The 15051-nt window shown below is 42.7% G+C and overlaps 1 protein-coding gene across 6 annotated transcripts in view; it reads right to left on the bottom strand.

The window, feature by feature from the left end:
• Positions 1-15051, bottom strand: part of SGPP2 (sphingosine-1-phosphate phosphatase 2) — a 105466-nt gene that overhangs the window by 25868 nt on the left and 64547 nt on the right. The window contains exons 1-2 of one of the 6 annotated variants that reach the window (XM_032354956.1): positions 12624-12706; positions 654-833 (exon numbers count right to left, since the gene is read on the bottom strand). In XM_032354956.1, the coding sequence (XP_032210847.1) occupies positions 654-827 (174 nt within the window). In that variant the 5' untranslated portion in view covers positions 828-833; positions 12624-12706. Of the gene's footprint in view, positions 1-653; positions 834-7851; positions 8034-8731; positions 8864-9689; positions 9711-12449; positions 12559-12623; positions 12707-15051 lie in introns of those variants that run through there. The other 5 variants (XM_032354954.1, XM_032354957.1, XM_032354955.1 and 2 more) reach the window with 5 other exon arrangements.

Genomic DNA, 15051 nt, shown 5'->3' with positions numbered 1-15051 from the left:
TAAAAAGTCTGACTGTAACTGGCATCTAAGCAGATATTAATTAAGTGAAATTCTTCTATTTGCAACATTTATCAATCTGCTGTCAGGGAGTCCTCTAGAAAACACGGAGCCATTGTTTCTAGTGGTTGAGCCCCAACCAGGGGCAGAGGCATCCTTGGGAGTCAATCTGGGACACACTCTTTCCTGCCCCAGGCCCTGGGGAGTCTAGCAGGAGGATTTATCTGGGGAATCATCTCAGCCCGGGAGGATTATTTACGAGGATCATCAGCTCCTCGCGTCTGCTGCAAACAGAAGAGGAGAGAATGGATGGCGTGCTGTCTAGTCGGGCAGCTCAGAGTGACGGTGCAATTCTGGGGAGACTCCATACCTGGATCCCAGGACTGTCCATGTTGTCGCACTGTGGGGGTGTTGTCACCGGGGTATCACTTTCACTATAAAGCACGGCCTCATTTGGACGCTAAGCCATATGTCACTTTCTCTATGAAGAAATTGTCACTGATGGCTCAATACATTTCGATCCCCCATAGTCTTCATTTCGTAAGCCTCAAAGTCCCTCAAAAAAGAAAATTCTGAGGTAAAACCTCTCTTTGCTGCCTCCCTACATGGATGAGGTTACATGGGGGTGGGGCGGGAGAGGAGTCAGGCGGCCTCACCTGGTATCTGTCCATAGTGGAGAGGAGGAGGGTGAAGGATATGACGGTGGCTGCCATGGCGTGGGTGGACGGCATTCCGTACTCATCAATCACCCTCTTCTCCAGCTTCACCACCGGAGGGGAGAGGGGGCGGGGCCACTTCAAGATGTCCTTGGCCACCTGGCCGATGTACATCACCAGCTGAAAAACCAAAGGACCAGGGTGAGTCCAACCAAACAAGTGAGACCCTCAGAGTGCGTGAAGAAACCAGGGAGTTTTGCTGCAAAATCTGTGGCTGACGGTACCATGGCAACACCCCAAAACCCAGGACAGTTTTCAAATCAGACAGCCTTCATTTTTAAGTTTTAACCAGAAAAGTGACTGTTCTCACAGAACTTCTGCTTTAAAAAGTTGTGAATTCCTGATGCAGGTAGGTAACATACTGGATACAATTTAATTTCTTTCAGTCATCAGAGGCATCAGTAAAATACACGGCATGAGTATTTTCAACCCTACAATACAGAAAACTCACGCTACAGTTATTTTTCAAATGATGTTTCATGATGGCATGAACAAAAAGACTGCCCCCCTTTCTTTTTCTTAAAGCACAAGATAGAAATCAGAATTTGGCTTCTCTGCCCTTCAGAGAGGAACAGGAATATAACCACACCTCATTCTGTCAGGGAACTTTACAGGATGATTTCAGGATCAGTGATAAGGAGGGAAGAGCACTCATTTCCTCACATCTGCCTTCGCAGCTCCAAGTGTGGTCTGAGGACCAGCAGCGTGTGTGCCACCTGGATGCTGGTTTCAAAGGCAGAATCTCAGTCCCCAGCCTCCTGGACAGACCGAGTTAGAACCCCTGGTCACAAGACTCCTAGATGGTTCATGGGTGCACGAGAATTTGAGGAGCCCTGTTTGACCCTGTGTCCTTGCCCAGGCCCCTTGTCATGGACTTTAATCATAAACCTTCCCATCATCTTTCCGCGACTCTATTGATTTTACGAGGGCTTTATTTAGCTCATGATGGATGGAGTTACCTCGCTTTGGAACAAAACCCACGATGAAGGACTATTTCAAAATAACTTTCATTAGTCAGCCAGAGTGCTTTGGGGTTTCCACATTCTCTTCCTTTCTTTTAACTCATTTAATTCAGAGCATTAGTCCAGCATACACACATTCCCCAGAAGGCGCTACTGCTGTTTTGTGCTCTGCTGCCATTTTGCTCAGGTTAAGAAACCAAGAGCCACCGTCTGTGCACAGCAGGCCAGATCCACAGGCTTTAAAGCCTCAGTGACAATCACTGAATTCCATAGCTGTGATTTCTAATCTGACTTTGAAATCCAACCTCTTTACCATCCCCTTATTACCAGGAACTACTGTCCTGGAAACCAACTCACTCTTTTATGTTTCCGCCTCCCTCCTGTGAACCTGTAAAAACCACATCAGACTGACAATGATGTGTGGAGTTGAAAAACTCGCAGCTATCACTGACGACCAGGAATGTCTCAGAAGCTGCTTGAGGTGGATTTCTCAACCCTGCCCCTTCCCCACTCACCGGCTGAAATAAAACACTACAGGCATCTTAACTCTGGTTTGCTCAAAAATTCTTAAAATCCTCAGACAGGGACCCTTAGAATCATTAGGTGAAGACAGCCAGGGAGGTCTTCAGACACAGTTTTAAATTTCCTTGACGTTCACAAATCCCTCTGACTTCACTTCTATTTTGCCTTCTGTGTTTGAAGGATGCTTTTAAGAATTAGGACAATTGTTCATTTCCTTTCAACAATATTACCACAGCATCACATTGTATCTGATCAATAAATTTCAAGTAACGATTACGGTAATGACAGCTCTCTTTAAACAGAAAATAGGGCTATATTCTTCAAGTCATAGGAAAGGAGGACCACTCATGGCTTGGGAAGTACTGTCACTGTCTTTGTATTCACTAGAGTGAAGTGATGATGTGCTCAGGCCCGTGTTAAGTTCCCATCCTTAAGTGGAGGAAACCATCGCATAAAAAGAAGACCTCATCATAATGCAAATATGCTTTGAAAAAATTATCTAACAAATTCTCTGCATATGTATATCTGCAGAAGCATAATGAAGAAACCGAAACAAAAACAAAGAAAAAAGAAGCATATACTATATAATTCTGTTTTTATAAAATTCTTGAAAGTGGTTTAACCTTATGGCACAGAAAACAGACCTATGGTTGCCAGGAAAGGAGGAAAGAAATCACAAATGGGCATGAGGATACTTTTAGGGTGATGGATATCTTTTTTAATAATTGTGATGACTCCAGGGGTATGCCAAATATTCCGACTCAGACATTTTTAAATGTGTCATGTTTGCGAACACACTAAGAATTATGGAATTGGACATTTTCATGTTCTTTTGTTCTTTTTTTTTTTTTAAAGACTTTCATTTGTTTATTTGAGAGAGAGAGAGAGCGAGAGAGCACACAGAGGGAGAGTGAGAAGGAGAAGGAGGCTCTCTGCTGAGCAGGGAGTGTGACGTGGGGCTCGATCCCAGGACCCCGGGATCCTGACCTGAGCCAAAGGCAGATGTTTATAACTGACTGAGCCACCCAGACACCCCGGAATTGGACAATTTTCAATGGGTGAACTGTATGGTGTGTGCATTATACCTTGATAAAGCTGTTGAAGACATGCAATTTACTGTATGTCAATCACATCTTAAAATGTGGCTATCATAGCTTGGGTTGCCATAACAACCAAATATAGACTGGTGGCTTATAAATAATGGAAATTTATTTCTTACATTCTGGAGGAGAAAAAGTCCAAGATCAAGGCACCAGCAAATTTGGGGTCTCATGGGGCCTCCTTCCTGGCTCACAGCCAGCCATCTTCTCACTGGCTACTCATGTGGCAAAAGAAGTGAGGGAGCTCTCTGGAGTTCCTTTTAAAAGGGCACTAACCCTATTTGTGAAGGCTACACCCTCATGACCAAAACACCTCCCAAAGGCCCCACCTCCTAATACCATCCCATTGAACACTGGGTTTCAACATGTCAACATTTTGAAAGTTTTCTCAAGAATGAAGAGGTGTTTGTGGGGTGGGCCTGGCTGTGAGACACTATATGGAAGGCCATCTGGAGCTTCAGTCCACTTGGTGGTTTGGGGAACAGGTGTAGGCAGACCTGATCTGTCCTCTGGGGTCATGGACAGAGTGGGAGCAAAGACATCAAGACTAGATGAAAAGAGACCAGGTAAGAGCATATTGCAAAATCCAGGTGAGAGATGAAGGTGGGTTCAAGGTCAGCAAAAGTGGGGCAGCAGACAGATTAAAAGAAATTTTTGTTTTAAACTGGAAGAATGTTGAATAGGTTTATAAGTCTTGGAAGAATGGCAAGTAGAAATTATTTAAATAAAAAGGAGGGGGAAAAATCCTCAGAAATCAATGGACTAGGAGCCCAGAGGTGATTGTGTATGTGGAAGTCTTTAAGTTCAGAACAGCTAAACCACTGGTCCTCACAAAGAACATATGGTTTCCCTGGAGACACACTTGGTTAGCTCGAAGATGGTGGGCACTGCCAGCATGAAGAAAGAAGTTCGGGTCACAGTGTGCCATTCAATGCACAAGATGGTACCATTCTAGAACATCGCTTTCTGTTTCTAACGTGACTCTTGAGGAACTCCACCATTCGTGTAGGTGAACACCTATCTGTAATCCTCTGAATGGAGGGCCTAAGTCTCTGTTACAAGTCAACACCAAATGTTTTCTTGCAAGGTTTGAACATGCAATGAAGGTTCTGAGAACATAAAAACCAAGTAAATGAAAGAAAGACTGAAGTTTGATTTAATTGGAACTGTATCTAGAATTGCTCACCATTTAGAGAAATCGGGTCACCACTGGAAATGCTGTTTGTTACATTTGAGACTCTAATGCCACATGCCTATGTCCACGCCACCATAGCTGACACACAGGGACCCTGTTTATAGGTTCAAGGATCCTACTACCCTACGTGGACAGGCCTAGAATTTGCTTATTTTAAAAGCCACCCTCTTATGACAAGGCAGATTTTTAGGAATTATGCAAGTAAGTCATGTTTTCTATGAATATCACTTAAAGAAAGCAACTACAATACATTTAGGGTATAAAAGGAGGTAATACTATGCTCAGTTTAGGAAGACAGACACAAAAGACTACATACAAATGATTCCATTTATATCCAGAAATATCCAGAATAGGCAGATCCAGTGAGACAGAAGAGAGATTAGTGGTTGGCTAGACCTTGGAGACCAGATGTCTGTAATCAAGGTGTCAGCAGGGCCACACTCCCCGGGGTTCTAGGGTAGAGTCCTTTCTTTGTCTCTTCCAGTTTCTGGTGGCCGCACCCCCTGTGATCACATTGCCTCTTCCTCTTCCTTCTGTCTACTGCTCTTCGTCCATCTCAGCTCTCCCTCTGCCTTTTTCTCATAAGGGCACTTACCATTGGATTGAAGGCCACTCACATATCCAAGATAATCTCATCTCAAGATCCTTAACTGAACTACCTCTCCCACTACTCTTTTTCTAAAAAAGATAGCATTCACAGGTCCCATACACTAGAATGCAAACGTATCTTTTTGAAGACTACCATTTAATCCACTATATTCAGCAAATAGTGTATGAATGACCAGGCACTGTGCTGGACTGGGGATCACCATGAAGAACAAGATAGACCAGATCTTTGTTCTCAGGGAGTCTATGAATCAAAACATGAGCAGGAAGTATGCTTAGCTTCCTTGCATTTCATTTACTTCAATAAAACAACATTGTCCTGCTTAAAAAAAAAAAAAAAGGAAAGAAAGAAAGAAAGAAAGAAAGAAAGAAAGAAAGAAGAAGAAAAAGATAAAGAAAAAAGAAAAAACTCCGCTCGGTCTGACAGAATCATAAAGTCTAATATATAAAAACTTTACTGCAGATATAAGCATCACGTCATTAGGGAATTACAAAATAAATCAATGAAATATCATTACACATCTACCAGTACAGCCCAAATCTAAAACACCAAGAACGCTAAAGGCTGGTGAGGGGGAGCAACAGGAATGCTCATTCTTTGCCAGCGGGAATGCGAAATGGCAGAGCCACTTTGGAGAACAGTTTGGGGGCTTCTGACAAAACGAAACAACCTCTTACTGTGAGATTCAGCAATCACACTCCTTGGTATTTAATCCAGATGAACTGAAACTTATGTCCACACAAAACTCTGCACATGAGTGTTCATAGCAGCTTTATGTATAAGTGCCGAAAGTTAGATGCGACCAAGATGTCCTTCAGTAGGTGAAAGGATAAATAAACTGTGGTATACCCAGACAAAGGAATACTAGAGCTAAAAGAAGCGAGTTTCCGAGCCATGAGAAGACATGGAAGAACCTTAAGTCCATACTACTAAGTGAAAAAAAAATCTGAAAAGGCGACATACTATAGGATTCCATCTATATGATATTCTGGAAAAGGCAAAACTTTGGAGGAGTAGAAAGATCAAGGGTTGGCAGATACTGGAGGGGACGGAAGAGGACTAGGGAGAGCCCAGGAGATTTTTAGGGCAATAAGACTACTCTGTATGGTACTGTAATGGTGCATGGAAGTCATTAGACATTTGTCCAAACCCACGGAATATTCAACATCAACAGTGAGTTGTAGACTATGGACTTTGTGGGAATATCACATGTCAGTGTAAGCTCCTCAATTCTAACAAATGTACTGGTCTGAGGGGGCGATGATCATAATGGGGAAGGCTGTGCTTGGCTGAGGGCAAGGACTATATGACAACTCTCTATATGTTTCATTCAATTTTGCTATGAGCCTAAAAGTGCTCTAAAAAATCAAATCTATTAAAAAGAGCACTATGGCAGGGGTGCCTGGATGGCTCAGTCAGTTGGGCAGCTGGCTCTTAATTTTTGGCTCAGGTCATGATCTCAGTTACTTGGGATGGAGCCCTGAGGGGCTCCCCAGCCAAAGGGGACTCTGCTCGAGGATTCTTTCTCCCTCTCCTTCTCTTCCTGCCCCTTGGCAGCCCCAGCCCCGACCACATGCTCTCTACAATAAATAAATCTTTAAAAAAAAAAAAAAAAAAGAGTACTATGGCAGAAGAGAACTATTTCTCCATTTAGTTTGCAGTTCAAGAGTATAATGATTAACTTGACATGGCTGGCCCTAAATGGAAGGTTTCACTCTGTATTGTTGAAGGGTCCTCCTACCTAAAGGGACCAAATTAAGTTTCATCATCCATCATGTTCCTTTGGGCTGAGGCCCCAAAAACCTATATGTGAAGGAAAAATCCATGAGACACAGCAAGGCAGGAAGTAATTATAGATCATTAACGCCTTAGAAAGCTGTCTGGGTCCCCCGTACGGTGCTGGGGCCCTGTGGCATTTGGTGACAAGGAATTAGTCTTTTTTTCTTTTTTAATACTTCTGCCCTGATTACAAGAGAAAGGAAATGTATAGGTGAGGGGATAAAATCTAGTTTTCTGGATAGGCTACTGTTGATCCCAAGCAGACAAAAGGCTTTTTCTAGGAAACCATTTCTGTCAACATAAAATACGTCTTGCCTGCATGGAAGGACTTGCAGCTTGGCGTCTAATCTTAATATCTGGGCTCATCTGGGGCACTCAGAGAAAACAGTGCATGCTCTCTTTGTGTGGTTGTCCTTTCGTGTTATTACAATTCCACTGACAACTCCACTGTGTCTAACACATCTCACATTAACAAGATTTTACTCTTCACACTAGTTAAATAAAACTCAGATAGTTTTGAAAATAGAGGATCCTTGCAAGAACATTATTACTAGTAAGGCAGTTAATCATTCTTTTTTATACAATGAGATTATCAGCTCCCCCATCTGTCCTCCTCCTCTGGAAGCATCCCCATCCCCATGGTGTAAAGGCTCCACTGTTGTTATAATAAAAGCTAAATTCTTACGTTCCCCCAACCATCCTCCGTCCAGAAGCACACTTTGATAAACTTTAACATCTTTCCTCCTTCCTCCTATACCCATAGCTCACAGTAACATAAAATTACAATAACAAAAACTGTGTTCCTTAGGTCTCATGGGGCAGAGACATTGTGAGTCACTGGGATTTATAGCTCACCTATCCACAGATTTATTTTTAAGAAGTCAGGAATTGAGTTATATCATTGTTTAACTGCTGGAGACGAGAGAACACTAACATGTAATCCAAAGACCACAGTTTCTCTGGCCATACATACCCATCTTGTCCAACCAAATTAAGCTCATTCCTCTGCTTCTCATTACTGATCTGATGATTTGGATGAAGAAAGACCAGACACCCAATCATTCCACTTCTAGTTATGTACCCAAGAGAACTGAAAACCTATGTCCTCATAGAGACTTGCCCATGAATGGTCTTATCATCATCCTTCACAATAGCCACGAAATTTAAACAAACAACCTAAACATCCATCCACTGATGAATGGAGAAACAAAATGGGGTATATCCTTACAATGGAATATTATGTGTTCATAAAAAGCAATGAAGTACAGAAACAGTCTATAATGTGGACGGACCTTGAAAAGATTATGCTAAGTGAAAGCAGCCAGATGAGAAAAGCACAAATACTGTATTATTCCATGTATGTGAAATGTTCAGCATAGGCAAGTCCGTAGAGACAAATTAGATCAGTGGCTGTCTGGGGCTAGAGGGGAGGGGAGTGGGGATAGGAGGCTTCTTTTAGGGAAGATGAAACTGTTTTGAAAGTAGATCGGGGTAAGGATTGCACAACTTCATGAATACACTAGAAACCACTGAATTACATTCCTTTAAAAAGTGCCTATCATGATATGTGAATTTCAAAACATTTTGAAAAGAGAGAAACTAGACATCAAAATGGGTCCTTGAAACACCTCTTCTCTGTGTCCTTGAAGTCCTTTGCTGCAAAGTGTTACTGACAACGCCTTCCAGTACCGATTCTAGAGAAGCCCTAGGGGGATTACTAATATCTTTGCTTCAGGAGCCCCGCCCAGCTCTGCCCAAACCGGGTACTGCAGGGCAGCCAGGGGGTGACTACCAAGGCCACACAGAAGGCTGCTGAAAACCCACCTACTCCAAAGTAGGAGTAGGGGACTTACTTTAAAGCATTTAGCTGCGGAAGCTTTCCAGATCAACACTTTTTACAAGAGGCTGGCCGCACTGGGCTGTGTTCCTGTTGACCCTGGGTACTGTCCTCCCTTCTCCCTGGAAGATGCAGGGATGGGGGTGGGGTGGGGGTCTCTGTGGCAGCTTTAAACAGCTCTTTGTTATGGTTATTTCAGAACATTCTAGAAGCCCCTGCCTACCAGCCAGCATGAGTTGTTTTCAGCTAGTGAATGTCGTCTTGTACTTGTGGCATGGCTTTATTTTATAAGCTCATTTCCAGTGTGTGCCGTGTGTGTGTGTGTGTGTGTGTGTGTGTGTGTGTGTGTGTGTGTGTGTGTGTAGTGGGGGTGGGGTGGGATGGTGAGTCACTGAGAGAAGCAACTGTAATTTCAAACTAATAAGATTTCATTCCATGCCTGAAGCACCAAAACAAAGAAATTACAGAGCAAACACCATAAATCACTGAAGACTGACAGAAAACTGGTCTTTACATATTCAAGGTCCCTTGGAAACGGAGATATAATAACTAAAGCATAAATGACAGGTGAGAAAAATAAAATAATTAAGTTACAACATTTGCTGGTTCTTCCTAATGCTCCATTTTTTTTCAGGCTCAGATCTGCTTCTGAACTTTTTGAAGACATATTAAAGGCACAAAGATTAGTAACTAAGTCATAGACATATGAACACCTTTAGAAAAATTACTTACAACCAACTGAGCCTCCTTTTCATTATTAAGAAGGAGCTGGGTTCAGTAATAACCTAATATTTGTACAGTGATTTTTTTTTTTTAGAGTGCGTTTTCAGAGATCTTATTTAATATTCTTATCATTCCTACTTTACAGATGGGGAAACTGAGACGGTGAATGTCTCACTAAAGATAACATAATCTGTGTAGTGGAGCTGGACTTGAATTTTGTTTTCTGATTCCAAATCTTATGGTCTTCTCACCCTATTCCACCACTAAGCATCTGACGATTAACATATTCAAACAGATATCTTTCTTTAGGAGCCCAAATTCCATGATCCTAACCCGTTACACGCATGTAGCACACAATAGAGGTCACTTGACTACCCTGGGACTAAGAGATTATGATGGCACCGCTGACAAAATTACCAAATTCATAGCTGTACCATTCCACCAATGAACCATCCAGCAGAAGGCTGGGACCACAGCATCCTTTAAGCACTACTGGAGAGATGTCACCTCCAAAATGGCACCCACTGACAGAATGGGTGTCTTCAGTTCTAATAATTATAGAGCACATACAAAAGCTAAAATCATGCATAAACCCACACTCCTTCAACAAGTGAATCACAAAAACCTGGAAACTAAATATCCATGACAGACCACTGGTTAAATAAATTATGCCACAGTTCAAAAAGCATTATGAAATAGACAGTTAAGTGAAAAAAAGCCAGAGTCTGCAAGAGTACATATTGATCCTATTTGTATTTTTTTAAAAATGTGTTTACATATAAATGCATGTAGGTGTGTGGGAAACAGAATCACAGGCTGGGGTAGAACTGAGGTCTGGGGTGGCTACCTTGTACACTATTTGAGTTTTTCATACAAATAAAAATACAAAATAAAAATTCCCTTCAGATAACAATGCAACCATGGCAAAGAAAATTCCTTTTTATGAGACTCCTCCCTCACATTTTTAAGTATTTTCATTGTCGGCCCTGCTGACTATAGAAAAACAAACTGCAAAATAATGTTGAAAGATCAAAACCTTTATTTTTATAGACCCTGAAAGCAAAAATGCAATAGATGTTAGTCCCTCACCATGTTCAACTTTCTCATCTGATTAAAACCACAAACTACTTGCATCTTCAAGCATGCACTAAAATGCTGTGCGTGTAACCCAGCCAGGCAGCCTAGGCTATAGCAAAAGAAGAAGAAAAAAATTCTTAGAATTTAAGCTGGAAGGAAACTCCACCTTCAGTTGTGGCTGACTGACGACTAAGCCCAGACTCTTCCTGCTCTTGCCTGCATCAGAAACAGTAAAGCCTGCAAAGGGACTTTCCCACGGGGTGGAAACCCAACAAATTCAGGAAAATCACCCCAAGCAATCAAAACCAAGAGCCTAAAAGAATTCTTTGGCGATCAGCTTTACCAATCAGCCAAGCATCATCCTTGGTCTCTGTGGGGCAAGGACAGCCTGAATGACTAGCTTCTTAGTATTTTCATGATTGAGTTGGCATTGTTTTAACTGGAATTTGTCTGGACCTCTGTTGTGACCCTTTCTGTGGCCCTCCTACCCAGCTAGGTTTGGGGTCCCCCCCAGGTCAAACTCTCATTAGCATTTTCTAAACGACAGTCAGTTACACACCACCTTCTAGATTTTGCTGTATTCATGGACGTCTCATGTTATTAAATACTGGTCTTCAGAGTGGCTTACTCATTTCTAATAAAACATTTGTGAAATCAACCTGATTGTTGGTTATATTTTACAACATAAGTAGAACTCAGATATACATATTTAAAAAACAAACAAACAAACAAACCTCCCCTTCTGACGTACTAGGCACTCTGGGAATCACAGTTACATAATTATGAGGTTGCCGATCGCCACTAATTTTCATATGATTACCTCTAGATTAGGCTATGCTTTTTTTTTTTAATTGAGAACAAGAGAGAGAGAGAAAAAGAGAGAGAAAGAGAGAGAGAGAGCATGCATGTGTGCAAGCAGGGGGAGGACCAGAAGGAGAGGGACAAGCAGACTCCCCACTGAGTGTGGAGCCAGATGGATGCAGGGCTTGATCCCATGATCCTGAGATCATGACCTGAACCAAAATCAAGAGTCGGACACTGAATCGACTGAGCCACCCAGCCTCCCTGGCCCCTGCAACAAGCCTAGGTCCTGAACGCACGCAGCATACAAGCAAGCAAACAAGCAGTAAATATGCATGTATCCATCACTAGCCAAATTCTTGTTTTCTGAAACCTGAAGCTGGAAGAGACGGAGGTAAACATGTGGATAAATTTCTTGCTATCAAACCTCATGTCACTTGCCATCTGGAACTCAGGAACCAAATAGATTTGAACAAATCATAACCCTTTGTACTCCACCTTGCTACCTGGACTTGGCCTAAAATGCATTACTTCCTTTTTCATGTTTAAAATTCACACAACTCTCAGTTCTTCCCCACTCAATAGAAGTTTCACCTTCTTTTTTTTTTTTTTTTTAGATTTATTTATTTTAGAGAGAGAGAGGGAGAGAGAGTGAGCGAGCATGAGCAGAAGTGGGGCAGAGGGAGAGGGAGAAAAATCCTCAAGCAGACTCTCCCCCACTCCCTGACCCCAAGCATGGGCCCTGAGGGCTCAATCCCAGGACCCTGAGATCTTGACCTGAGCCTAATCAAGAGTCAGCCTCTCAACCTACTGAGCCATCCAGGTGCTCCAGAAGCTTCACCTTTTTATGCCGTGCTGGCCACATCCTTGTCACGATGGTAAAAGTTGGATTAAGGGGATTTGCCTGTATCGGGTGCCTTGTCACCAGCCCGCTTCCAAAGTGGCCATTGTGGCCATTAGTGATTCCCTTCCTTGACCTTGATAACATGGGCTACATGTTAGTAAGTGATTCTACCCTTAGCAGGTGCAAGGCAACATCAGGGCTGAGAATGGGAACCTGACAGCAGGAATTCCATCCCCATTTTCCAGAAGCAAGATCCCACCAACATCAAATGGGCTGATGTGCTAAATACCTCATAGAGGCCACTGCTATCTTTACCATCTTACGCAAGGCAGGTGCTCACTTGAAAGGTGAAGACAAAGGATTATCATCCTGAACCCCCGTGTTGATATCACAATGCTCAGAAAAGGAGATAACTGTGACAAGGACAACTGCTTGAAGACTGTCAGCAATACCATGTACAGACCTAGTGCTCGACCCTCCTGGCCGAGGTTATCCATGACGACCTTGGCAATGTAGAGGAGCCCAAGGCCATGGTCCATGCTATCACTGCTCATGGATCGTGATGGTTCTGTGATGATCATGGGTGAGGATCATAATGGCCCTTCTGGCATGCTGTCATGTAATGTCCATGATCATTACTCCTGAATCCCTAGTCCTGCCAAGGCTGTGTGCAATGTCATTGCCAAGCTGAATGGGAAGCTCACTGGCTTGGCCTCAGTACTGTTACCATTTCTAATATTAGCTTCCAGAATGAGCTATCATCTCCCTCCAGAGCTCTTGTGTTTATCAACAGCAAGCCAGAGCTTTTCAGCGCAGAGCATTAATAATAAGCTGCTGCTGCCTTTCCCTAAATCCCTACTTGCTTGTATATCCATCAGCTTGGGAGCCATTTAGAGGTTACAAATCAACACTGCTAACAGCAGCCTATATATGGCTCATATGGTAAAGCAAATATAAGATATGCTCTAGCAAAAAGTCAGGAAAGCACTGTTTTCTATCTTCAAAGGACTCCGGGAAGTCATTCTCTTATTTTTCTCCAGAGATATAATGAGAAGGGGAGACCAGTAGGTAAATTTAAATTATGAATTTTTGAAATTTTTAAAAAAAGATATTATTTATGTATTTGACAGAGACACAGTGAGAGAGGGAACACAAGCAGGGGAAGTGGGAGAGGGAGAAGCAGGCCTCCCGCCCAGCAGGAAGCCTGATGCGGGGCTCGATCCCAAGACCTTGGGACCATGACCCAAGCTGAAGGCAGATGGCCAACAACTGAGCCACTCAGGTGCCCCAAATTATGAATTTTTTATCTCAAAGTTTTCCCAAAACATTTTCACGTACTACCCTAATTCCTGATGATTTTTTAAAACTTAATTGAGCAAATCTCCTACCTCACCTCGGCCAGTTTCTCTGTTTTATTCATCTTTTACAAATGTTCCCACAATTCTATCAGTCGTGTTCTAGAAGTGGGCCTAGCAAATGGGAAAATTTATGAGAGTGACACAAGGAATGTCTGTCTTCCCAGAACCTTCTTCAAGCTCAGGCCAGGGTAGGGACACCCAGTAACTTCTGCTTCACCGTAAAGCATCTGTCTTAAAAATTGCTGGTCATAAAAACAAATGTTCTTACATGTCCCCTTTCAACTCCACCCAACCCCAAACATTTAATAAAACAAAAACAGCTGTGTAGACTAAAGCATTTGCCTTTCTATAATGTGTGTCAGAATTTTCTGAAGAAAAAAGAAATCAATTGGAAAAAGCGTAGGTACTGTTTTAATGGGATTCAGGCTCACTAGATCTTGAGATATCTTTAGCCTCAGAGGGAGTCTAGTCTTAAATTGGAGACAAGAGAAAAAAATCTATGTTCTACGGCAGCATCTGTGGAGGAGGGAGTCTCTGGGTGTGGGGAAGTTGGGGTGGCCATCATGCTGATTTTGACAGACCCTGAGCCTAATTTTAGGCTAACAGTCTGATATTAGACCCCTAGTTTTCCAGGCTTTCCTCACACATTTAGTCAGAGTTGGGTCATTTCAAGTTGGCTTCCTGTAAAAGAGAGGGTCTTGAGATTTGAGAACATTTGGAGCTAGAGGTTGCCTCGGTGGGTTTGACAGCCTGAATTCCTATACAACTCAGAAAAGCTCTGAATGGTGGTCACACAAGAGAAATTTAAAAAAATAAAAAAATTAAAATAAAATAAAAAAGAAAGCTCTCTTTCTGGAAGGATTAAAGACTTCAAGGAGTCAAGCCTGCAGCCTCATCCGTTCAAGTTCTGAGTGCAATCAGCTGCGTCTCGGCTTGCCTTTCCCAGGACCACTGAACTGTGCTGCACAGAAAGATACACAGTTAATGGCTCGGCTCAGGGAACTCCTGCTGTAACCCGAAGGGATTACAACCCTCTTTAATCAGGAAAACAGTGTGCTAATGGCCCTTCTTGGAGGAAGTTCAAGGGTTAGGGGCCGTCTGCTTGCCCAGATTTGTTCCCTCCATATATGTCCAAATCTTCCTCAGCAAGGAATTTAACATCGAGCTAACTGGAGTGAGAACAGTGGGTGACAGTCCCCAGAACTTCAGGTCTGGGTGCTCTCTGTCTCTAAAGGCTGGTACCGCCAACGACATTTCCTCATACTCGAACAGCCACACCTTCCCGCGGAAGGCGCGCTTTCTTGATAAGGTGCCTTCTTGTGCTGCAGTCCCTGAGCAAACGAAATTACCAGTTAAAAGGCTGGAAAGGAAATGGAGAGCTAAGGAAATGCATAAGAATAAAAATTCAATATGCAAGCTAACAAAATTATGGAAGCCCTAATCATAGGATGTAAGGAGGAAAATTCACTTAGGACAACGTGGATGATGTCAGTTTGGGGTGAGGGCAGCCTGGCTATGTATCTACTCAATGAA

The sequence above is a fragment of the Mustela erminea genome, chromosome 8, assembly GCF_009829155.1.
Source record: "Mustela erminea isolate mMusErm1 chromosome 8, mMusErm1.Pri, whole genome shotgun sequence".
Taxonomy (NCBI): Eukaryota; Metazoa; Chordata; class Mammalia; order Carnivora; family Mustelidae; genus Mustela; species Mustela erminea.
This window is presented reverse-complemented; position numbering and strand designations above follow the sequence as displayed.